This window comes from Hyaena hyaena, unplaced genomic scaffold (genome assembly GCF_003009895.1).
Source record: "Hyaena hyaena isolate Hyena2069 unplaced genomic scaffold, ASM300989v1 scaffold_144, whole genome shotgun sequence".
Taxonomy (NCBI): Eukaryota; Metazoa; Chordata; class Mammalia; order Carnivora; family Hyaenidae; genus Hyaena; species Hyaena hyaena.
This window is the reverse complement of record NW_024080776.1, coordinates 3,016,428-3,042,707: the sequence shown is the minus strand read 5'-3', so window position 1 is coordinate 3,042,707 and position 26,280 is coordinate 3,016,428. Positions and strand designations below refer to the sequence as shown.

At 43.4% G+C, this 26,280-nt stretch overlaps 1 protein-coding gene across 5 annotated transcripts in view; it reads right to left on the bottom strand.

The window, feature by feature from the left end:
• The window catches only part of KIF2C (kinesin family member 2C), a 21,365-nt gene extending 9,554 nt beyond the window's left edge, over positions 1–11,811 (bottom strand). For 2 of the 5 annotated variants that reach the window (XM_039238679.1, XM_039238683.1), the window contains exons 1-10: positions 11,668–11,811; positions 10,719–10,813; positions 7,577–7,678; positions 7,356–7,404; positions 4,504–4,626; positions 3,242–3,364; positions 2,366–2,466; positions 1,607–1,702; positions 1,114–1,168; positions 862–1,024 (exon numbers count right to left, since the gene is read on the bottom strand). In XM_039238679.1, coding sequence (XP_039094610.1) covers positions 862–1,024; positions 1,114–1,168; positions 1,607–1,702; positions 2,366–2,466; positions 3,242–3,364; positions 4,504–4,626; positions 7,356–7,404; positions 7,577–7,678; positions 10,719–10,813; positions 11,668–11,731 — 971 coding nt within the window. In that variant the 5' untranslated portion in view covers positions 11,732–11,811. Of the gene's footprint in view, positions 1–861; positions 1,025–1,113; positions 1,169–1,606; positions 1,703–2,365; positions 2,467–3,241; positions 3,365–4,503; positions 4,627–7,355; positions 7,405–7,576; positions 7,679–7,836; positions 8,170–10,718; positions 10,814–11,667 lie in introns of those variants that run through there. The other 3 variants (XM_039238680.1, XM_039238681.1, XM_039238684.1) reach the window with 3 other exon arrangements.
• Positions 11,812–26,280: the final 14,469 nt, after the last annotated feature.

The following is a 26,280-nucleotide window of genomic DNA, read 5'->3' as shown; positions in this document are numbered from 1 at the left end:
TTAATATTTTTATTTCTAGGGGAGAGAGAGAGAGAGAGAGACAGCGTGAGCTGGGGAGGGTCAGAGAGAGAGGGTGTCACAGACTGAAACAGGCTCCAGGTTCTGAGCTGGCAGTCAGCACAGAGCCCGACGCGGGGCTCGAACCCACAAACCGCGAGATCATGACCTAAGCGAAAGTCGGACGCTTAACCGACTAAGCCACCCAGGCGCCCCCTGAAAAATTTTTTAAACGTTTATTTATTTTTGAGAGACAGAGAGAGACAGAGTGCGAGTCAGTGGGGAGCAGAAAGAGAGGGAGACACAGAATTTGAAGCAGCCTCCAGGCTCTGAGCCGTCAGCACAGAGCCCGATGCAGGGCTCAAACTCACGGACCGCAAGATCATGACCTGAGCCGAAGTCAGCATTCAACCGACTGAGCCACCCAGATGCCCCAAAAAAGAACTGAATTCTTAATTTTATTTAACTTTCATTTAAATAGCCACATGAGGCTAGTGGGTGCTGTACTAAACAGAGCGGTCCTAGTGTTTGCTGATTCTGCTAAGCTCAGCGGATAATGGAGTAGCTGCATAAGACAATGGAAGAACACTTATAGCCTGCCCAGCCCAGCCTCAGAGAGTACAATGGGTAATACCTTACTTGTGATCCATGTGAGGATGGGCTGCTAAAGATGCAAAATGGGATGTGACAAGCCCAAACTGGGCCTTCTTGGTGCCAGGAGCCAGCTCTGTAATGGCTGATCCAAAGATAATATGAGGAGGCCAAGAAAGGCCTCGGAGTTCAGTGTGGCTGTGAGTAGTACGATATCCCATATTGAAAAGAGGAAAGCTGGGGAAAGGAAAATAAAAGAGTCAAGAAACTAACCTGTAGACAACTTCATTTGAAGCTGTTTCATCAAATGCAAAGTCAAAGCAGAAGGCTTGGTTCTCCAGATACTTTGTTAAGTCCACTTTTAACTTGGGCTCATGGACCAAGAGGAAACATTTGCTGGGAATGGAAATCACATCAATTTCTTTCTTGGCCAATTCTGCAGAAGAAGAGTATTTCAGGGGATGATCCCTGGACATGGAGAATGTCGGTCAGTCAAAAGCCTCCTTCTGACTGATCAGGGCTTACCTTGTTTATTTAGCGGGCGTTTCCTCACACAGACACATATCCTGTGCTCTTCGATCTTCAAAAAGATGAGCGAAGACAACCAACCACAAAAAGGTCAGAGCAATACTGAAAGAACTCTTCCTCTTCCAATCCCATGTCTGGTTCACTCAGGGGTCAAGACCTAACACTGGGACCCCACCTCCACCATTAGTTACTCTAGAGCACAGGCAGCATTTCCTTCCCAGTTTTCTCACCCTGCTGCCTATAGCTTTCAGTGCTACTTCCATGATTATTAGTAAGGATCTAGCCACCTTATGGAAGTGAGGAGGGTGAGAGTTTATGCAGCTCAGACTCTCCCATCCAGCCTCACTAGCCCCAGCCCACCAAAGGGTATTAAAAATATCCTCAAGGGTAAGTGGAGATTCTTGCAGGCTCTCACATCCCTAAAGAGATCTGTCTCTCAATTGTATACCTACTCAGGAAGGAGAGGTAGAAGCCCTTTGGGTTTACTTACAGGATCAGTCATAGTAAGTGGATGACATTCCAAAGTAGCCCGAAATTCTTTAATCATCCGGGCAAATTCCCAGTTTGGAAAGCTGCTGTCATATTCCTGTTTGGAACAAGGGCAAAAAAGGACTGGCTGGTGACAGGTAAATGCTCTCAGAGCTCAGTGCTAAAGCAGCAACAATAGGTCTTTATATGCACATAGCCCTTCAGCTGACAAAGCCCTCCCACTTCTCACTTCCTCCCACCCTGGCTGTAGGCTGAGAACTCAGGAGCAAAAGCCCTGGGAACAGAGACTGGTGGTAGGGAGTGGGAGGGTGGTAGGCGTGCATCCAACCACTCTAGGAACTAGGATGAGGGCCACTGTCTCCTTCCTAGGAGACCAGCAGGTTGAGATTCCCTGGAGCAATTAACCCAATTGAAGGAAAGTGCTCCAAAGTGGGACTTTACTGCAAATCCTCTCTCCCCCCCAACACACACAATTAGGAGGTAGGGGTTGGGGGGAAAGCAGGCAGCTCTGCCTAGCAGCTCCGTTGGCCACTGCACTGTGATGGGTGTGCCTACTGGATGATTAGCATGAAATATTCCCCACCTAAGGGACTTCAGAAAAATATCTGATTTGTTCTCTGAATCCTGTTGAAAAACCTGTTAAACTTCCTGGATATCAGAACTGGAGCCTGAGAAATGCTTGGGTCCAACTGTATCTCTGCTGCTGGTAAGGTTGCAATTAAGAATGCCTGTCCAAAAACCTTTGACCTAAGAAAAGTACCTGAGCTCGCTTTATTCTCATTTCAGAGTTCTGGGCCCTCTTCTCTTCTCGCTTGTTCTTCATTTTTTCCATTTCCTTCACAATACATGATTTCCTCCGAACTGCGGTGGCGGGGGAAGAAAGCCTGCTTTTACCTGTCTAGGCCAGCCAGCCTACTCTTCTCCAGCTCTCCTGAGTCATGGGCCTTTCCCAGGACTAGGCCTTGCCTAGACCCTTGCTCTTAAACCACCGTATGCAAGGAGAGGAAGCAACGGATAGGACTCTTGGGATGGCCAAGCCTGCAAAGTAAAGACCTGCACAAGCACTCTAGGCCCAACCCAAGTTCTCTCCATGCCTCTGTGGCATCTTCTCAACAACCACAAGAGGTGATACCATCCCTGATTGATCTTGATGGGCATTCTGAGCTTTTCTTCAGGTGTTAGCCAAGACCTGAGCTATGGCAACACCTCAACTGAGAGGGCTCCGGCCAGCTGGTGGGGAACAGGGTCACCTCTTGTGAAAGACTGCTTCAGGGGCACCTGGGTGGCTCAGTTGGTTAAGCATCAACTTTGGCTCAGGTCATGATCTCACAGTTTGCGAGTTCGAGTCCCACATTGGGCTCTGTGCTGATACCTCAGAGCTTGGAGCCTGCTTCAGATTCCGTGTCTCCCTCTCTCTCTGCCCCTCCCCTGCTCATGCTCTGTCTCTGTTTCTTAATAATAAATAAAAGTTAAAAAAAAAAAAAAAAAAAAGACTGCTGCAATGGCCACAGGAAAACATGCCCCCATGTGACAAACATGGTTTGAACTCAGGTGCCAAAGCAGGCCAGGTTTGGGACAGGATATAACAGCCTGTCCTGCACTAGGAGCAGGGCATCAGACAGCTCAACTCATCTACCTGAGTTCACAGGGTTTGTAGAAGAGCTGCCTCGGATGGAATGGACTTGCTCTTCTACCTCCTCGCTGACCATCGTCAATGGTATTTCAGCCACTGCAGGGCAGGAGGGCCTAGGGGGTCCAGCTGTCAGGGAACAAGAGTCATTGGAGAAGCAGGCAGGCATACCAGAGCTGTGCTCCTCTGAGCCCCAACAGGTCATGGGCCAGGAGGAGTGTAATTGATTGCTAGCATAGCAAGGCCTCAGGCTCCCACAGTGTGAGCAGAGCTTGGGCTTTTCCCTTCACTTCAGCCCAAACCCTGAAGCCAACCAGTCTCTACAGGGGCTGGCTCCTGGGATCAAAGGTCTTATAGGGTAGGGCATCTGGCTGGCTCAGTTGGTAGAGCATGTGACTCTTCATCTCAGGGTTTGGTATAGAGATTACTTAAAAATAAAATCTTTAAGTAAAAAAGAATACGTATCTTAGAGGGTGAGTAGCTCAGCATGGACTTCGCCACAAAGGGAAAGCCTCTAAAGGCCTAAAGACTTTAGGCTTGATCCAAGCTTGGGTTCTCAGGCTAGGGCTTTCTACTTATTTGGGAAAAAAAGCCAGACTTCCAAGCCTTGGAACCTGGGTTAACAGGGACAAAGACTGAAAGGCCAGGACTAAGAGGAACGTGAGCAACAACATATTGATTCAACCCCAGAAAGGTACAGTCCATGACAACTCACTACTTCTCATACCTGGTTGTGACTCTTTTGTTTACATTCATTCTATTAGAGCCAAATTTGATACATGTAAGATGTAATGATTGTATATCTTACACAATCCGTATCTGCTTTATCTAGTAAAAGTTAACAAATAAAAATATTTTTCAAATTCTATTTATACAAACTCCAAAAAGGAAAAAAGCTAATTTATGGTATCAGAAGTCAAGATTATCAGTACCGTTAGGGGTTTATGAACCGGAAGAGAGCTTGAGGGGGACTTTTGGGTTGCTCATAATGCTTTGATTGATCTGGGTGTGAGTTACGTGAGTGTGTTCCGTTTGTGAATGATACTCAATGATATGGTTGCTTTTCTGGGTGTGTATGTGCATAATGTTTCAATAAAATTAAAAGAATAAAATTAAAATGATTTCCAAATAATGGAGGATGGGGTGGGGGCAGATAGAATTGAAGCCAGGGGAGTATAGGAATCTCAGGATATTTCAGAACAGGGACAGGGCAATATACGTGGAGTTGCTGCAGAGCCTCAAACAGGAAAAACAAATTCATTACTCACTGGAAACTGAAAACTGCTTGCGGGAATTTGTAGACGCTGGTACCTCCACCTCCATATCATTCTCCTGACTGGTAATTCGAACCTCTGAGACAGTGGACATTCGGGTGGAGCGGCCTCGGAGACCTGAAGAACCAAGGGCAGCAACCAGTCAGTGCAGTATGATCAGGAGGGCCACTGGGGGCCTCTAGGGGGCAACCCTCGAAGATTCTGTATAAGGTGGGATGGGTCCAGATCACCAGGAAAACAGCCCAACTTCCCACTCCTGCCACCCAAGGAAAGGAAAAGTTAGAAAGGCCAAGTACTAGTGACCCCATTCTGTCAATGTGAGAGCTCGCAAGGGCAAGGATGTCTCCCACAAGAGCATCTGTTCTGAGTAAATGGAGAGATCTACAGTCAATCTGAAATCCTTTCTGAAGAGACAGACCTAATCCCTGGAAAAAAGCAAATTTAACCTTAACAGCAGCAACACCTACCATTGTACAATCTTCCCATACTCCAAAACAACACTATAAGGTAAATATCAGTATTCCCATCTGATGGAAGGGGGCAATAAGGCTCAGAGAAATTAAGCAACTTGCACATTGTAGTAAGTGTTGGAGCCAGGATGTGAACCTAAGACTGTTAGATTCCAAAGTCTGGGCTTTTCCCACTGCTCCAGGATGCTTTATAGAGCCAGACCTGGGCCACATCATCAGAAACACGTGGGTCAGCTACATTGATTTTCTGGAACCTTAAAAGAATGCTTAACTACAAGAAACAATTGAGTTATACTTGAATTCTTGTTCATTTCTACCCATTTATATAGTTCCCCTCCATCACCTATAAAGCAAGTCAGCAATTTGGAAATAGAACACATGGTATGGGGCGCCTAGGTGGCTCAGTCAGTTAAGTCCAACTTTGGTTCAGGTCATGATATCATAGTTTGTGAGTTCGAGCCCCACATTGGGCTCTGCTGTCAGCATAGCGCCTGCTTCAAATCCTCTGTCCCCTCCTCTCTCTGCTCCCCCACTTACCCCCACGCATTCTCTTTTTTAAATAAACTTAAAAAAAAAAACACACACGGTATAATATAGGCAAACATCAACTTGTACTAAATTTCTGAGTCTCCTAAGTTTAGGCTGATCTGATAGCTCTGTATAATCCATGTCTTCATTAAGAGCATAAATTATTATAATTTTCCTTTTCCCAAAGGATTTGTGAGGACATGCATATGAAGTAAGACCATTCCCATTTCTCTTGCAGGTCCTTACAGTACAGCTAGTAAGAGGGCCAGCACCACACCATTCAGACCCAGCCCGAGCTTGCAATCCCACCACCTTCCACCTGGGCTCCCCAAATCCTGAAACTCCAGCCAAGTAGTTTCTGGGCTCTTGTGGTAGCTGTGGGCAGTGATAACCCCTGGCTGGTGATAGGCCATGCAGACTGCAAGGTATAGCTGGCTCTGAGTAATAAGTTGGATTTCTTGGGCAGTTTGCACCTACAGCCACCCCACCCCCTATAGTCACAGACTGTTATAGTTAGAGTAGGTTTACACTGATTACTTTTGCAGAGAAAGTCCAACCTTCTCCTAGACTTCAAGGCAATATGATTATTCTACTCATCCCACCCCACCCCCAGATCTCCCTAGCACCATTGAATATACTTCTAAACAGCTGAGACCTAGCTTTTCCTACAGCCTGCTCACTACCTCACTCCAAGGCACACTGTTCCCTTGAGGAAAGAAAAACAAGCACATTAGTGGCTGATTATTGCTCTGGATTCTACAGGAAAAACTTTTAGGCCATTTGGCAAATTTCTCAAATGCACCAGGCTCCTGAGAAGTTGGCCTAAGGGCTGTAGGCTGGATTTTTCTTTTTATTTATTATTGTTATTTTTTTAATGTTTATTTATTTTTGAAAGAGAGAGACAGAGACAGAACACAAGCAGGGGAGGGGCACAGAGAGGGAGACATAAAATCCAAAGGAGGTTCCAGGTTCCGAGCTGTGAATACAGAGCCTGACATGTGGGGCTTGAACTCGCGAGGTATGAAATCATGACCTGAGCTGAAGTCAGATTCTCAGCTGACTAAGCCAATCAGGCACCCCTGGATTTTTTTTTTTTTAAGCACTTTATTGATGGGCCACCTGAGTGGCTTAGTCAGTTAACCGTCTGACTTTTGGTTTCGGTTCAGATCATGATCTTTGGGTTTCATGAATTCCGGCCCCGCGCCTGGCTCTGCACTGATGGTATGGGGCTGCTTGGGATTCTCCCTCTCTCTGCCCCTCCCCTGCTCACACCGTCTCTATTTCTCCTATTTCTCTCAAAATAAATAAATAAACTTAAAAATTAAAAAAAAAAGCACTTCACTGAAGTATGACTGAAATACCAAAAGCTGTAGATATTTAGTGTGTTTAACTCGATGTATCTGGAGAGAAGTAAACACCCAAGAAACTATCATTATAATCAATGCTATAAACTTACCCATCACTTCCTAAGGTTTGTTCCTACTCTCTTTGTTTTGTATTTTGTTTATTTTTGTTTTATGGTTAGGGTACTTATTATAAGATCCACCCTCATAGTAAAATTTTAAGTATACAATACAGTGTTGTTCATCACAGCTAGATGTTGTACATTACGTCTCCAGAACTTACTTTTTTCTCATAACTGAAACTTTGTACCTTTTGACTAAAATCTATTTCTCCCTCCCTGTAGGTTAGATTCTTCCTTATTAAGATACTTAGAAGACAGAGCATGACTCAGCTCACATAGAGCCACATGCTAAAGTAGAGCAATGAGTCTATTTCACAGCTTGTTGTGCCCCAGGAATATTATGCTCAAACCCCATGATGATAGGCCAGTAAAAATCCATTTACCTTCCTTAGGAGCAGGAATTTTGGAGTTTACTGATCTGCGTTTTTGTTTCTGAAAAATAAAAACAAAAACATCATAATATATGGTTCCTATCAATTTTCAAGGACCTATCTTAGGTCTGTGTGTTATGCGGAAATCCTAGGCAGTTCCAGAAAATCATCAAAAGCCAACAAGCCAAGCATATCATCTGGGGCACTGGCTCAGACACATGACAAGCACCTACCTGGACCGTTACGTTCTCCTGCAGGGGCAGATTGTCTTTTGGGTGTAAGGGAAGAAGTTGTAAAAGCTCTGGGTTTATTGCGGCCACATCATCAAAATCAATCTGCAAAGAGCAAGTAAAAAGTTTCATCGGAACAACATAGCTTCTTCAACCCAAGTGCATCCCTGTAACCAATGCTACCCCTAGATTCAGACTTTACCAACTTTAAGTTTCACCACATACCAACAACTATAAACACATAGCCCTTAGTCCTGCTTTACCATCTAGATGAATGTTGGTTTCTGATTGCCAAGCCAATGGTAGATGTCGGTGATGAGAATGAGGTAAAGAGGAGGACAGACAGACAGGCAAACAGTCAGGTAGTCCACAGTAGATCTAGGCCACTTAGTTCCCCTACTGTTCTGCTGGGTAGTGGGGTCTTGCTGGGCACAGTGCCCTGAGCACCTCTTGCTGGATGACACAGAGGAGGAAACAAGTTCTAACTGTCCCGGTGATAGTCAAAATGGAAGGCCCTTCAGGATCTTATGGGTAGGGACAAGTTCCCGAGAGCTGCTACCTAACCCTAAGTCTACCTACATTTTCTACTGGGCCCAGAAACTTCTTCCCCAGTAATAACTTCCTGCTCATGCCTGCAATTGAGGTCACAATTCTAGGTTTACATCACTAGAGCCCTCCAGGAGCAACTCAAACTTCATCAGCGTACTTCACAGCACTTCAAACACACCAAAATAGTACCAACCAATTTTGAAAGGTTTCAGAGCTCAAGCATGTACCGCAGAGTAAAAGCTTTATGTCCTACATATGCAACCTATACGTATTAATTAGGTTATTTAAACATTCATTAGGCATAATTAAGGCAATAGAAGGAAGGTATTCAAAGATGAATTAAGGCATATATACTGCCCTTGCCTTCAGTTAGCTCCTATTTTTTCTTTTTTGTTTGTATATGTATGTATGTATGTATGTATGTATATATTCATTCATTCATTCATTTAGAGAGCTCACAGAAGGGGCAAAGAGAGAGAATCCCAAGCAGGCTCTGCACCATAGGGCAGAGCCAGACATGGGGCTTGAACTCACAAACAGCAAGATCATGACCTGAGCCAAAGCTGGATGCTTAAACGACTGAGCCACCCAGATGTCCCCAGTTAGCTCATATTCTAACGGAAAAGTCATATGCACAGAAGGCTAGAAACCAAACCAGCACAGGATAGAATTATCAAAGGACAGAATTACCAAAAGCAAAAGCTGGCAAGTACTTTAATAACCACACTTTTGTCCCCGTTTCTTGGACAGCTATAGACCCTTACTACACATTCCTCCCATTTCCTATACTTCAACCATAGAAAACAGACAATATAGATCAGTATTCTAACCGTAGTTCTGACATCAACTCTCACACTGATGATTCAGGGCAAACATCCCAGGGGGAAGGCGTAAAAAGAGTGACTGTGTGAAGGCAGCAAGGCAGTAGGCATGGCCACAGAGTGGGGACCTGATGCATTTGACCCTGACACAGCATACTTTGGAAGAGTGTGTGGTACAAAGAAAAAAGTCGACTGGGTCATATCCTGAAAAGGCCTTGAATGCCTCACGAAGAAGTTTAGACCTTATTCCAAACACCGTATCTGAGCTGGTATGAGACCCAACAAGAACTATATTTGTAAACAAACAACAAAAATCAGCATACAAAAATCACAAGGAACTACTAATAGCTGGTTGAAGAGAATTTTAGGAATCTCTTGATTTAAAAGCAGATAGTGTAAAGTATTCAATCCTTTTATTTCTAAAACATACCACTAAATATCTGCTTACCTACCATAAGGCACTATGCTAGGCAAGTCCTTTACATGTGTTATTTCATTAAGTTCCATGAAAGAGGGTCCAGGTCTGTCTTATTCACTGCAGTATCCTGTCTGGCATTTTGGAACCAGTACCAAAGTATCTGCTGGATAAATCCTCATAAAAACCGTATTAAGCAGATATCATTATCATCCTCATTCTTTTGGTAAGGAAACTGAATTTCTTTTTTTTTTTTAATTTATTTATTTTATAGGAGAGAGACAGAGACAGCGTGAACAGGGGAGGGTCAGAGAGAGAGGGAGTCACAGACTGAAACAGGCTCCAGGCTCTGAGCTGGCAGTCAGCACAGAGCCCAACGCGGGGCTCGAACCCACGAACTGCGAGATCATGACCTAAGCGAAAGTCGGTCGCTCAACCAACTAAGCCACCCAGGCGCCCCAGGAAACTGAATTTCTAAGAGTTGGAAGCATGCCTGAAAACACAAAATAGCAGCAGAGCCAGAATAGAATCCAGGTTTTCATACTCCTAGCCCAGTGAACTTTTTACCACACCACAATGCCTCTAAAACATAAATGCCTTAGTCACACCTCTCCTCTTCTCAAAATCTTCCCCAAGGCTCCTCAGTACCTACAGAACAAAATCTTAAATATCTTAGTGCCAGAGATGATAACCCTCTGGTCCCCTTTTTCAACTGTCCAGCATCTTGAGCCTTCCACTGCCTGGAGCAAGCTTCTTCACTAGTCCCGATGAAGGCCATTTCACTAGTGTTTTCTGCTACACCTTCCCACCACGCCCCTACCAGTCAAGCTCATCCTCAATGAGTTACCACCTCTGAGCTGCTCAAGCACTATTCATCTGTGCCATTTATAACAAGTTGCCTTCTGTTATCTGGGGTTTCAGAAACATACTTTTGTCTCAACTGGGTTGTTAGTTTTGCTTCCCAAACCGATATTGTGGGTAGCTTGCACTCAGAAACTAGCATAGGTAAGCAAGGTTTTAGGATTCTGTGCAGTTTGTCTTCTACAAACACACCAGAAACTATCGATTGCTTCAATTTAGATCAGGCCCAACTAAATAAAATCCTAATGCATCCAAAGAGGACCATGTTCAAGATTAGGGAGGACAAGGCAGCATCAGAAACAAGGCTCTCGCAAGTTCCATTTCCACACACAGCTTTTCCTTTGTTTGTTTTTAAAGTAGTCTCTCCGCCCAATGTGAGGCTTGAAATCAGGACCCCGAGTCGCATGCACTACCAACTGAGCCAGCTAGATACCTCTTCACACAGATCTTTTAGGGAGGAAGGTGTTAAATGTGGTAGAGGCATTTTCACAGAACTTACCTCTTTGCCCTTTGTAGCACCTCCTTCTGTCCATTCCACTGAAACACAGGATTTCTCCAAGTTCACAGTCCTTACATTAGCACTGTGAATTATGCCTAGAGTATAAAAAGTCCAGAATTTACCCATCTTTTTCACTTTTAGGATCCCACAGAGATCTCAACGTGGAATTAACCTGAAGGAAGGAACAGCTGCCTTTTTCTTTCTTTTAACGCTAGGAAATAAATACAACTCCTGGCTTTTGAAAGATTCAGCTCCTCACCTTTAGAACATCCCAGGTGAGGTAGGCAGGGAACAGGTCTTAAAACTGAGCTGCAGGATTCATTCCTACTCAAAAGAGGGCCTACAGTGAGGTGAAGGTATGTCTGGGCAGGGGAGTCACTCTAGTCCTTAGGTACTGTTCCTCAACTCACACGGCGCTCTAGCGCCCTTGGGTTTCCCCACCAGACGGTTATGTCTGACCATTCTCCTAATGACAGGGTATTACACCTGCCAGAGATTTGGTAGCTACTTAACCAAAAAAGAGCAGAGTTGCAAGCTCCTGAAAAGCAGGGATCTTTTCTGATTAACCCTGAATCTCAGTGCCTGACATACTGAAAGTGCAGAATATTTAGAGGAGAGTAAAGGGGCCAGGAAGCCGCGGTCCCTACAAGAGCATGGCAGTTTCAGCGGAGAACTCTGGAAGTGAAGTGCATCTAGCAGCCCTAATTTTCCTGGGAGGTCCTCTGACAGGGAGGAGCCCCGCCCACTTCCGAGGATGGGAAGGGGACTTACAGCCAGCACAGAGGCCCCTGCACCTGGGTAGAATAGACGCAATGCTAGTGCAGAGACCCAGACCAGGTGGAAGCGGGGGAATCCCTAACAGCATCTCGGCCCTGCCATTTGGGGAGGAGCAGTAATTTCAGCCACCTCACAGCCCACCGGTCCTTGGCCTCGCGACCCCGCCCCTCACCATTACTGCGTTGGATCTTGATGGGGAGACCGGGAAACAGGCGAGCCTGAAGCGACGAGTCCATGGGCAGTCGCGGGGAAAAGAAACGCGAAACACAACCAACCACAGTTCTGCTAATCCTACACAGTCTTAACGCCGCGCAAACCGCCGCAGTTTAAATCCCGCGCGCCAGCGTCCCTGAGAACGTCATCACGCTGTCGCCAGCCTCGCTGCCGCTAGTCCGCGGCGTCCTCCGCAGCCTTTTGGGATATGTAGTCTCCGGTCGGTTTTGTGAGCCTAGGACCGCCCACCTATCTGGCCACACCCCTGCGCGCTGGGGCTCCTGGGAGCTTGGCCAGCACGCGGGCCTGGAGGTTTCTTCTTCCTGGCCTTTTGCGGAAAACGTGCTGTGCTACTGGCCTCCCCAAAACTGAGAAACTGCAGTGTGGTGTTTGAGACCGAGTACTGCGGGGTTCCTACAGACGTGGGTTCCAATCCCGACTTATTCAGTCACTAGCTCAGTGACCTTGGGCAGGTTAGAAACTGGACTCGATTTCCTCTGCACAGTGAGGAGCCTGCTTTTTCCCTCACGGAGTTATTGCGAAGTTTAAATGAGGAACTATGTTTCAAGTGCCTAGGAGACACAGATTACCTGGATATTTATTGTCTACCACGTAGTAGGCATGGTACCTGGGTGGTAAAGATAATAGTGAACGAGGCATAATTCTTGCCCTTCCTGACCTAACATTTCTAACATGAACAGGGGACACAAAGAAGTAACAAATAAATTAGGAATTGTGGTAGGTGCTCTGAGGGAAACTAAGAGCTGAGATAGAAAATAATGGAGGAACTTACTTTAGATAAAGTGGACAGGGAAGAAATCTTTGAAGTGATACTTAACCCAAGTCTAGAGAACAAGAAGGAACATCAAAATGGAGGGCAGGATGGTGGGGAGCCTCCTAGACTAAGATCTAAGAATGCTGTGTAAGGCCTGCGGCAGTAAATAACTTGATCTTGTTTGAAGAACTGAAAGAAGCTAGTGTGGTTGGAAAGCAAGAGGAGAAGGGTAGTGGGGTGAGAACATGTAGCATCTTCTAGCCCATAGTAATAATTTTGACTTTTATTCTAATGAGAAGTCATTAAATAATTTTAAGCAGAGGAGTGACAAGATCTGAGTTAACATTTGATTTGACTGATGTTATCAGACTTGATGTATGGAGAACTGATTGAAGGGGGAAAGACTGGGAGTGGGATGGATCATTTAGTAGGCAAGGATTATGCTGGCCTAGGTTGGGGTAGTGATAATGGAAATGTAACCAAGAGACTGACTTACAGTTTGGGAGATGGAATGAATGGGTCTCGCTGAAGGGCTGGATATGGGGGTAAAGGAGAAGGGGTAATCATGCCTGATTGCTGGTTTTTGGCTAGAGCAATTGGGTAGATAGATGATGAACTATTTCCTGAAGTAGGGGAGTCGAGTTGTGAAGGAAACAGGTAGGGGGGTAAGTCAAGGGTTTCATTTTGGTCATGTGGAGTCTGAGATGTCTGCAAGACTTCAGAGTATAAGTGTCAAGTGAGCAGTGAATATGCAAGCTAAGAGCTCAGGGAGAGATCAAGGCCAGAGATAGAGATTCGGTAGCCATTTTATGTAGATGTAGTATTTACGTAAATGTATTTGCTGTCCTTGAGCTGAATGAGATCTAGAAGAACAAAATTGAGCCATGGGCACGCCAGCATTTTGAGGTAGGGCAGAGGAGGAGCAGCAGCAAAGATGAGACTAGGGTGGCTTGAGGGGTGAGGAAAACCAGGGGGTGGAAGCCTAGGAAGGACTGAAGAGGAGGAAGTATCAGGAGAGCTGCAGAAAGGGTAGGTGAGAGGAGGACATAGTAATATCCTTTGAGGGACTCATGGGTGGCTCAGTAGGTTGGGCGTCCAACTTCGGCTCAGGTCATGATCTCACGGGTCATGGGTTCGAGCCCCGCATTGGGCTGTGTGCTGACAGCTCAGAGCCTGGAGCCTGTTTCCGAATCTGTGTCTGCCTCTCTGTCTCTGCCCCTCCCCCACTTGTGTTCGATCTCTGTCTCTCTCTCAAAAATGAATAAACATTAAAAACATTTTTAAAAAAAGACATATCCTTTGAATTTGCTAGCATTTAAGTCATTGGTCACCTTGAACAGTCTTGGTGAAGTACTGAGGGTGAGAGTCAGACTAGAGACAGTAGAAGTGGGATATTGCTTAGGGATACATACATATGTAATAAAGATATACTTAGGAGTGATAAAGAGTAAGATTTCGGAGAGCATTTGCCTCTGGCAGAGAGGGTAATGCAATTGGAGAGGGTACAGCAACAGAATAGAAATTTTATTTTTTTACATGACTCATCCATATACACAGGTGGTCATTATGTTATTTTCCTGTACCTCCTGTGTTAGGAAGCTGATGTAAGTTTGGGCCCATCCCTACCTTTTTTACTTTTTCTACCTGTGGGTCCAGGTAGGTGCAAACTTCCTGGCTGCTTCCCAAGGCCTATGTGGAACCCTTGGGGCACATGGATTTTTTTAGGAGGGCTTATTTCTAGTTCCTCAACCTTGGGCAGATCCAGTGAATTTCTCCTGCCCTCGCATAGGTAATAAAACTCCTCCCCTCCTGTTGTACAAAGGGAAAGTCAAGAAATTAACATGAAGTGGTCCAAAAATAGTAAAACCCACAGGAAACTCAAAGTCCCCAAAGTCAAGAATTTCTTTTGTGCCATAAAGGAAGAGAGACATCAGAGCAGCAAGGGAATCTGACCCTGGAGAGGTCCATGTTCTGAGAATAATGAAACTTCTAAGACCGTAGAAAACACAGAGCCTTTAGATTAGGGGCACATTATGTCAGGGAATCCAGCATATTACCACAGACACATTAGATAATGTGATAAAAAAGAAAAAAGGATAAAAAAAAAAAAAGGCCCTCCCCTCCCTGAACTGATAATAAAACAGAGTGTATAAAACTGGTATGCTTAATATAAAAAAGAAAGCAAGTATTAAAAAATAAATCATTGTGAGAGTACCAGCTGGCTCAGTTGGTAGAGCACACGACTCTTCTTGGGGCCGTGAGTTCAAGCCCCATGTTGGGTGTGGAGATTACTTTAAAAAAAAATCTTAAAAAAAAATCATTGTGAAAGGGTAGAGAAATATACAAAAAGAAACAAATAACAGAAAAACTTTTTAAAATATGGCCACTGAGGGGCGCCTGGGTGGCTTAGTCGGTTAAGCGTCCGACTTTCGCTTAGGTCATGATCTCACGGTTCGTGGGTTCGAGCCCCGCGTCGGGTTCTGTGCTGACTGCCGGCTCAGAGCCTGGAGCCTGTTTCAGAGTCTGTGACTCCCTCTCTCTCTGACCCTCCCCTGCTCATGCTGTCTCTCTCTCTCCTAGAAATAAGTAAAACATTAAAAAAAAAATTAAAAAATAAAAATAAAAAAAATAAAATATGGCCACTGAATTAAAAAAAAAAACAACTCTAGAACTATACTGCAACTCCCAATGAAATAAATGATTTAGTGGATGGTAGGTGAAAGGTTACTGAGTATAGAGGATGTTTGTAGGATGCCAGAGTATTGCTCCACAGATAATTTGAATTAACAGTCTGCAAATGCAAAGCATACCTTTAAGTGGAGGATGTGACTGTCACTACTGCAACCAAGTGATCAAACTTAGCATCACTAGTCATGGGGTGACCTGACATTATGTGTCTCCTCATTGAATATAATATGAAGTATATAACATCATCCAGGAGATACTAATGCCAAAAATGTGTAACCTAAATCCAGTCTAGCCCCTAGACTTAACTGCCTGCTTCCAGGAAATGCAGGTGATGAAGGAACAAATTGAACAATACCAGGAGGAATAATGGTGCATGTTTAGAATGCAGGATATTTTACAAGATAATTGACCTGGGGGTCTCTTCAAAAAGTTCCTACTGAGAAAAAGTACAAAGACTGTTCTGGATTAAAAGATAATCCAAACAACAGCCAAATTTAAACATGAATCTTGACTGCATCATGGTTAAAAAAAATTGGGAGGGGGCACCTGGGTGGCTGAATAGTTTATGCATTTGATTCTTGGTTTTGGCTCACGTTGTGATCTCAGGGTTTCATGAGTTCAACCCTCATGTTAGGCTCGTGCTGACACGGTGGAGCCTGCTTGGCATTCTCTGTCTCTCTCTGCCCCTCTCCCACTTGTGCTTTCTCTGTCTCTCTCAAAATAAATAAACAAACTAAAAAAAAAAACCTGGAGTAACTGGGGAAATTTGAATATGGAATAGGTAACAAAGATTTTAGGGAATTATTTCTAATTAAGTATAATAACGATACCATGATTATGAGAGAGGAGGTTCTTATTCGTGAGAGATGCATGCCGAAATACTTAGAGCTAAAGAGTCACGATGTTTGCAGCCTTCAAAGGGTTCAGAAAAATAATGAAGAAAACTGGGATATGTCACCTTAAAATATGCCTCTTTGACATAAGAACGATTTTGAGTCGAAGCCAATTATGATCCAGCATATATAGGAAAAGTTCTATCCTCCCCCTTTCTGCCTGAAGGCAGAATAGAAATTTTCCTTTACTGGAGAGGATGCTTGACTCTTATCCACCCAGTGATGGCATCAGAGGAATCTGCAAACAAACTTTACCCCATCAGTCTGTCCCCATACATTTATCTTCCCACAGTTTCCTGCCCTTGGATCCTAAAGCCATTTTCCTTTGTCCTATTATTTCTCTACAAATTTATCATTCTTTGTTGAAGATGCTATATAAGCCCAAGTTCAGGCCACCTCTTTGAGTTATTCATCCCTGCAATTCTCCCAGGTATACAGGAGACACACATGTTAATGAATTTGTCTGCTTTTCTCTTGTTCATCTGTCTTTTGTTACAGAGTCCCAGTTGAGAACCTAGAAGGGTAGAGGGGAAAAAAGATTTTTCTTCCCCTACCAATAACGTACAAATAAGCTAAAGATGAGATAGCACAATGTTAAAAGATGTTGAATCAGGTTAGTGGGTATACAAGTGGTTGCTGTGCTAGTCCTTCAACTTTATTGTCTGTGTGTAATTTTTTATAGTTAAGGTGGGAGAAATTACTAAATGGAGCAGATAAGCCATTAAAATAATCTAGACTGATAGTGGTAGCTCCTTCTACCAAAACCTGAAGATGCCTCAGAAGTGAAAGTCTGAGATTTGTTTTGAAATAATCCAATAATCCAGCAGGCCAGCAGTGAGGGGTGGGGATGTAGGAAATAATAGTGGCCATGAATTGATGATCATGGGTGCTGGGTGATGGAAATGGTGTCCTTGTACTCAACTTTTGTTTGCATGAAAATTTCTATTTAACAGCAACAAAGAAGAAGAAGAAGATATAGAAGTGGAAAGGGGTTGCAGATTTGAGAAACTAAAGTAAAAACTGAGAAATCCAGGGCGCCTGGGTGGCTCACTTAGTTGAGTGTACAACTTCGGTTCAGGTCATGAACTCACAATCATGAGTTGGAGCCCTGCACTGAGTTCTCTGCTGTCAGCACAGAGCCTGCTTCAGATCCTCTGTTCCCTCTCACTCTGCCCCCCCCAAATAAATAAATAAAAACATTAAAAACAACAGCAACAACAACTGAGAAATCATCCATGAGGAGACAGAGAGGGGTTGGGGCCAGTTGTGGGGAGATTATGACTGGCAGCCAGCATGGAAGAGGGTCAGATGCCTTGAGATGAGGGTGAGGCCAAGGGAGAGCTTTCAGATATGCTCTCCGCTGTCCTTCTGCTTTGTGCCCACACTCCCCATGTGAATCGTTACATGCCTCATTACTGTGCATGAGGCAGGAAGCCAGCAGCACTGTCAAGTACCCCATCCTGGATAAGTAGAACTAGACCAGTGGACCTTAAATATTACTTCTCCACCTTCTTCTCCATGTCCCATGGTCTGGATGTTAGCCTTTCCCTGCCAAGTTCACTGACATCCCAAAGTAATAGAAACTCAAAGGGGAACACATTTGCAATAAAAGAAAAACAAACTGAGAAACTAATAATAGATGAGGCCAACTTACTAGACCTGATTGGGTTTAAAATAAGCTTAATAAATATCCTCAAAAGATAAGAGAGGATATTGTTAACCTAAAGCAGGAACAAACAGGAAGAATCAGTTGGAAATACTGGTTATGAAAATTTATTTTTTTTAACTTTTTAAAAATGTTTGTATTTATTTCTAGGAGAGAGAGAGAGACAGACAGCGTGAGCAGGCGAGGGTCAGAGAGAGAGGGAATCACAGACTCTGAAACAGGCTCCAGGCTCTGAGCTGGCAGTCAGCACAGAGCCCAACGCGGGGCTCGAACCTACGAACCGTGAGCTCATGACCTAAGCGAAAGTTGGACGCTTAACTGACTAAGCCACCCAGGCGCCCCTGGTTATGAAAATTTTAATAGCTGAAATCCATACATGGATTGAAGAGCAGAATGGTTATAGCCAAAATGAAACAATGAGCAACAACATCAGGGTGAGGATTCACCCCAAAGGCATCAGGAAGGGTTAAAGAAAACAAGGAAGACTGAAAACAGATGAGCCAATTGTTTGTGATACACACTCTCTTGGTGGCTAATCCAACAGCTATTCCCAGCTTCCTTACTCATGTCTACATTAGAACCTGGAAAAACGAAATACCTGCTTTCCTAGATTCCCAGGCAATTGGAACTGGCCATATGACACAATCCTGGCCAATGAGATATAAGCAGGAATGTTCTGGGGGCTTCTGGGCAGGATGTGTTGTTTTCTAATAGAAAGGAATGAGATGACATGGAGGATGCTTTGCCTGTAACATTGCATCCCCTTTTTTCTTGCCTTGGACACTGGTATTCTGTCTGGAGTTGTGATAGCTGCCTTGTGATCATGAGGTAGTTTGATAGTCATGAGATCAAAAATCTAACGCAGGGCAGCCAAGTAGGAAAGAACAAAGAGCCCAAGACCATGTTCTTGATGGTTGAGCTGTTGAATCAAAGCCAGCCACCATCTACACCAAGATTCCTTGTGCAAATTACAAAACAAAACAAAACCCACCTATTTGTTTAAGCCATCTTTATTCACGTTCTTTAACCTGCAGCTGAAAATATTCCTAACAGACACTCTGTTCAATAATTTGGGAAAGAGCAGCAAAGTTGAGATTCAAAGAAATAAGAGAGGAAAACTGCAGAAATCTGTGGAAAAGAGATTTTAAAAAGAAATTAATTAATTAATTATGAGAGAATGAGCAGGGGAGAGGGGCAGGGGGGAGAGAGAGAGAGAATGAGAGAGAGAGAGAGGATCTTAAGATCTCATGCAGGCTCCATGCTCCATGAGGAGCCCAACCGCTTGACTCTGGGATCATGACCTGAGGCAAAATCAAGAGTCCAACTCTCAGGACGCTCAACCAACTGAGCCACCCAGGTGCCTTTGAAAAATAATTTTAAAAATTTAGTTGTTTGGAGGGGTGCCTGGCTGGCCCAGTCAGTAGAACATGTGACTCTTGATCTCAGGGTCATGAATTCAAACCCCACTTTAAAAATTAATTAATTTAAAAAATTAGTTGTTTGAAAGTCTTTTTTTTACTAAAAATCATTTTTTAATGTTTATTTATTTTTGAGAGAGAGACAGAGCACAAGTAGGGGAGGAGCAGAGAGAGAGGGAGTCACAGAATCTGAAGCAGGCTCCAGGCTCTGAGCTGTCAGCACAGAACTCATGAACTGAGAGATCATGACCTGAGCAAAAATTGGACACTTAATTGACTGAGTCACCCAGGAGCTCCGAAAGTTTTTTTTTTAACATTTATTTATTTTGAGAGAGAGAGAATGGGGGAGGGGCAGAGAGAGAATCCCAAGCAGGCTGCACACTTAGCTCCAACACTACTGTGAGATCACAGCCTGAGCCAAAATCAAGAGTCAGACGCTTAACTGGCTGAGCCACCCAGCCACCCATGAAAGTCTCAATAAGCTAAACAAACCTGGTGAGAGTGACCAAAGACGAACAATGTATAAATGACCAAAATATAGAATAAAAGGGATATAGGTACAAACATAGACTTTACATATTTTTAATGGGCGTTGAGTTGGAAGAGCATGTGGCTCTTGATCTTGGGGTCATGAGTTCGAGCCCCATGTTACACGTAGAGATTACTGAAAATATATACAAATAAACTTTAAAATGGGCCTAAGATCTGAATGGACAGTTTAAAAGATACGTTTTATTTATTTATTTATTTATTTTTTACAGATAGTTTATTGTCAAATTAGTTTCCGTATAACACCCAGTGCTCATCCCCACAAGTGTCCTCCTCCATGCCCATCCCCCCTCCCCCCCACATCCATCAGTCCTCAGTTTTTGTCAGCATTCAAGAGTCTCTCATGGTTTGCCTCTCTCCCTTTCCCCCACCATTTCCCCCCTTCTTCTCCCCCTTGTTCCTCCGTCAAGTTCCTCCTAATCCTCCTCTACGTGCAAACATATGATATTTGTCCTTCTCTGCCTTAAAAGATATGTTTTAAAAATAAACAATTTTGAGGATGCCTGGGTGGCTCAGTTGGTTAAATGTCTGACTTCAGCTCAGGTCATGATCTCATAGTTTGTGAATTTGAGCCCTGCATCGGGCTCTGTGCTGACAGCTCAGACCCTGGAGTCTGTTTCAAATTCTGTGTCTCCCTCTCTTTCTGCCCTTCCCCCACTTGCACTCTGTCTTTCTCTCTTTCTCTCTCAAAAATAAATAAACATTAAAAATTTTTATTAAAAAAAATAAACAATTTTAGGGGTGCCTGGGTGGCTCAGGCAGTTAAGCTTCTGACTCTTGATCTCAGCTCAGGTTGTTTTCATGGGATTGTGCCCCACACTGGGCTCTGTGCTGACACCATGGAGCCTGGTTGGGATTCTCTCTGTCCCTCTCTCTTGCAAGTATGAATGCTCTCCCTCTCTTTCAAAATGAAAAAAAAGAAACTTTAAAAAAAATTAAAAGGTGGGTACCTGGGTGACTTGGTTATGTGACTGTCTTTGGCTCAGGTCACGAACTCAAGGTTCATGAGTTCGAGCCTCACATTGGGCTCTGTGCTATCAGCTCAGATCCTCTGTCTCCCTCTCTCTGCCCCTCCCCCTTCTCAAAAATAAATAAACACTTTATTTTTTGAATTTATTAAAAAAAATTTTGGGGGGCACCTGGGTGGCTCAGGTGGTTAAGCGTCCAACTTCGGCTCAGGTCATGATCTCACAGTTCATGGGTTTAGGCCCCACATCGGGCTCTGTGCTGACAGCCAGCTCAGAGCTTGGAGCCTGTTTCAGATTCTGTATCTCCCTCTCTCTCTGACCCTCCCCTGCTCACGCTCTCTCTCTTTCTCTCTCTCTCTCAAAAATAAATAAAACATTAAAAAAAAAAACAGGCAAGAATGTTAAAAAAATTTTTTTTTACAAATAGTTTATTGTATTTTTAAAAATTTTTAATGTTTTTTTTTATTTATTTCTGAGAGAGAGAGAGAGAGAGAGAGAGAAAGAGAGTCCTTCCAAACTTTCCAGGAATAATCAACTCTTATCTTATACCAGTAGTTTCAGCCAGTTGGAGCAACATAAAGGTGAATCCATACCAGACATCATACACAAGAATAAACCTCAAACAAAAATAGTAATAATTTAAAAAAAAAAACAGAAGAAGAAAATATGAGTGAATTGTGAATGAAAATAACTTTTTAATGTTTATTTATTTTTTGAGAGAGAGACAAAGAGAGCATGAGCCAGTTGGGGAGGGGCACAGAGAGAGGGAGACACAGAATCTGAAGCAGGCTCCAGGCTCTGAGCCATTAGCACAGAGCCCGATTCAGGGCTCCAACTCACAGACTGTGAAATTATGACCTGATCCAAAGTCACACACTTATCTGACTGAGCCACCCAGGTACCCCAAACATCAGTAAATTTTAAAAATAATATGTGTGAAGAAAGACTATTTATTTTATTATTAAAAAATGTTTTAAGTTTCTTATTTTGAGAGAGCACACAAGTGGGAGAGGGGCAGAGAGAGAAGGAGAATTCCACAGTTAGCACAGAGCCTGACAAGGGGCTTGAACTCACAAAACTGTGAGATCACAACCTGAGCAGAAACTAAGAGTAGATGCTCAACAAACTGAGCCACCCAGGTGCCCCTGAGGAAGGCTTTTTAAACCATGACTTAAAATCCAGAAGAAAAATATATTGGTAAACACATTTAAAAATGCTTTGGGCTGGCAAAAAATGGTAAGTAGGAGAAATTATTAACGATTTACATGCAGATAAAGGACTAATACCCTTAATACATAATCAGTATTTTAAAAATTTTAAAGTAAAAGAAACTTTTCCTTTCTGTAATGCATGTCTGAAAGATGGTAATGCAGGTTTCCAAGAAAGATTGAAGGGGTAGAGAAAGAGCAAAAACCCAACAGAAAAATGGACAAAAGACTTAAATAGAAAATATACACACAAAATAGGTACACAAATGACCTTAAGTGTACAAAAAAACCTCAGCTTCATTTATAAAACAGAGAGATACAAATTAAAACTATACTGAGAGGGGCGCCTGGGTGGCTTAGTTGGTTGAGCATCTGACTCTTGATTTCGGCTCAGGTCATGATCTCATGGTTTCTGGGATCAAGGAACAGCAAGGAACCTGTTTGGGATTCTCTCTCTCCCTGTCTCTCTCTACCCCTCCCTGCTCGCAATCTGTCTCTCTCTCAAAAATAAATAAACATTAAAAAAAAAAACTACACTGAGATACCATTTTAGATGGATAGAAACTTTAAAACTTTAACATCCTGTTAACAAAGCTGTGGAGAAACTGATATATCCTCATACATTGCTGGAGGGAGCTCACATTCTATAAAATGGAGTTTTGGTAATATCTCACTTAACTACATATATATTTGGTCTTTGACCCAACAATTCACTTCTGGGAATTTACCCTGAGGATACATACCCATGGGGTGCCTGGATGGCTCAGCCAGTAGAGATAGGACTCTTGATCTTGGGGTTGTGAGTTCAAGCCCCACATTGGGCATAGAGATTACTTTAAAAAAAAGATGCATACCCACAAATATAGAAAACATATGCATAAGTTATTAGTTCCAGCATTATCTGTAATCGCAAAATTCTGCTAAATAATTTAAATTTCTACCTGCAGGGACTGTCTGAATAAACTATACTATATCCACACAGTGGAGTTACTATGAAGCCAGGAGGGAAAAGAAAGAATGAGGAAGATCTTCAAAGACCAATATTGCACAATATCCAGGATACATTATTAAGTGAAATAAGTAAGGTGTATATTATCTTTTGATAAGGGAAATAAACTATGTGTGTGATTGTAATTATAATAATATTTTTTTAAAAAAGAAACATAGATTAAACCAAAAACTGATGAACACAGGGTGAGAGGGAATGGGATGGAGAAGATGAGGACCAGCTCGAGGCTTCTCTGAGTTTATATATTTTTATAGTTTTAGCTTCCAGGTAAAAGACTACATTTTCCACCCTCCCTTGATCCTCAGTATCACCATGTGACCAAGTTCAAGTTGAAGTAGAAGTGGAAATATTATAAATATATGTACACAAAGGTATCCTAAGCCTGTATAAAATACTTCTGAGACTTTAAACAGGATGGAATAACTTTCTCCATTCCCCTTTCTCTGTCCTGCTACCCAGGTGTGGAGATGATGGCTCTAATTCCAACAAATATCTTCATGTGAGAATTGGGGTGGGGGAGCCCTGATTGGTAGTATTTGCCCATTTTTGTGGTGTAACTATTCCCACCATGCCTGATCTTAAGCTACCAATTTGAAGTCACTGAAGGTGGAGTTGAGAAGAGACGCACAGATGAAGTAGCTATAGCTCCACCCACATAGTGGAGAGCCATGCACTGGTGGCCATGTGTAGCCATGAGAGCAATACTCAGTTAAGGGATACACAGGATAAAAAGACATAAAATGTGACATCAAAAATATAAAACGTGGTAACGGAGAGTAATGACATTGAACTTTACAGTGGGATCAAAGTTGTTATCAACTTAGATTGTTATATGTAAGCCCTTTTCCCTTTAAAATGATTTTTTTAATGTTTATTTTTGAGAGACGGAGAGAGACAGAATGCGAGTGGGGGAAGGGGAGAGAGAGAGGGAGACAGAATCCCAAGCAGGATTCAAACTGAGCGGTCAGCACAGAGCCCGTTGTGGGGTTTGAACCCACGAACCGTGAGATGACCTGAGCTGAAGTCAGACGTTTAATAGACTGAGCCACCCAGGCCAGGCACCCTGCCTTCTGCCCTTTTTAAATACAAGAGAACAAATTCACACTTTACTTATCAGTAAGTTTAAATCCTTGGTGGGTAAAGCATCACTTGGATTCTGTGTCCAATGGCCATAACAGGCATATTACTTTGGCATTTGGCATGGACGACACCACTGTTTCCATGGGCACCAATTATCCTTTCCCCAGTTATTCAGATTTTGTTCTGTTTGCCACCAGGAGTCACTGTGTCTTTCTTTGCTTCGTACACATAATCTTTTGCTCAGATAGAATTTAATTTTGTCTCCAGCATAAATGCCTTTGATTTACAGAAGAGCTTTGTGCTTACTTGGTTCTAGAGGCCTTACTTATAGCTAAGTAAGGGTGGGACCTGGCCCACAGCCTTCTAGACGTATTTGTCATTTAAGAAGTCCTGTCCGCAGCAGGCCTCCACAGGCTCCAACATGGAGGAAAGAAATTAAGGTTTTTCTTTTCAAGCATATCTAAAGCACATTTGAAGAAGTGCTTATATCTATTAAATTGGAGTATCAAGTATGTTTTTTTGTCCTCTATACTTTTCTGTGGAGTTAGAAATAACTTCCGACAAACTTTTAAAATTGTTTATTTACTTATTTAGAGTGTGCACTAGTGCATGTGTCCCCCTTGAGTGGGGGGAGGATCAGAGAGAGAAAATCCCAAGCAGACTCCTGACTGTCAATGCAGAGCTGAAAGCAGGGCTTGAACTCATAAACCGTGAGATAATATCCTGAACCAAAATCAGGAGTCTGAGGCTTAACCAACTGAGCCACCCAGGCACACCTCCACGATAACTTTTTAAAATACAAATGAGAAATGAGGAAGTAGAGACAAGGAGAAAATTCTGTTTTACTGTAGAAATTATTTCATCTAGTAAAAACTTGAAGTCTCTGATGTTTGAATCAATTTCAAGATTTGTGAAGCATTATTTAGATAATTACATGAGTTATTAAAAAAACGTCTAGTGTGAGGGCATGCCTGGGGGTGCTCAGTCAGTTAAGTGTGGGTTCTTGGTTCTGGCTCAGGTCATGATTTCACAGTTCATGTATTCGAGCCCCATATCTGGCTCTGCACTGACTGTGTGAAGCCTGCTTGTAATTCTCCCTCTCTGCCCCTCCCATACTTGCACACTCTCTCAAAATAAATAAGTAACCTCAAAAAGTCTAGTGTGAAAATTCAAAATTGTACCAGTTGGTGTAAATACATCCACAGTGGAAGTTCTTTGAACTGAAACTCGATGGAAACAGTTCTGAATAAAAGTCCCATATAATCTCTGGTGGCTGCAGGATGTTTTTTTAGAGAAAAAAAGTTTAATCTAATCTCTATACGCAATGTGGGGCTGGAACTCACCACCCCAAGAACAAGAGTTGCATGCCCCTCCAACTGAGCCAGCCAGGTGCCTGTTTTTTTACTCTTACAATGCAATTTTATTTTATATATATACATATATAATTTATATATATAAATATATATGTATATTTGGCATTCTTTTCAGTGCATTGTTTAATTTAAAAAAATTTTAGAGGCGTCTGGGTGGCTAGTTGGTTTAGCATCCAACTTTGGATCCGGTCATACTCTCACCCTCCATGAGTTGGAGCCCCATGCTGGGCTCTGTACAGACAGCTCAGAGCCTGGAGCCTGCTTCCATTCTGTGTCTCCCTCTCTCTCTCTCTCTCTCTCTGCCCCTCACCGCTGTCTCTCTCTCTCTCTCAAGAATAAATATTTTAAAAAATTTAAAAAAATGTTTTCTGAAACAAAATAAATTAAAAAAAATTTTTAAGTTTATTTATTTAAGAGAGATAGAGACAGCAGATGCCCGGGGAGCGATGCTCGGTTGTGGGTGGGGAGAGAAGGCAAATGCCTTCTCCGGGAAATCTGTTGTGAGGTTGTCTCTTGAGAGAGATCGGGGGAAGGTGTGGGACGGTTTCCGTGAGAGAAGAAGGTATAAAGTGGGGGCCTCGGGCTTGGGGAAACCGAGCCAAGAGACGCGGCAAGTAGGAGTGGGGCCTCCATCAGGGGTGTGGCTCAGTTGTCAGATTTCCCCAGCTGCTCCGGCGGCGATGCTGAGCGGTGGACGGTTGCGGCTGCGCCAGGTGCCGAAAGGCGGAGGGAAGTGGAGCGCAAGAGCGGAGGAGGCAGTGCTGGGGAGCGCTGGGCTCCGGCACCATGGTCGTTGTGGTGTTTGCCTGCCTGCCTCCTCCCCGCTGTCTCCCAGTGACACAGTCAGGAGTGCGGGTCCTTCCTCTCATCTAAGGGGGACCACCATCCTCACCCCTGCCCACATTGTTTAATTCCAGTCTCCTGGACCACCACTCTGCCCCTGTA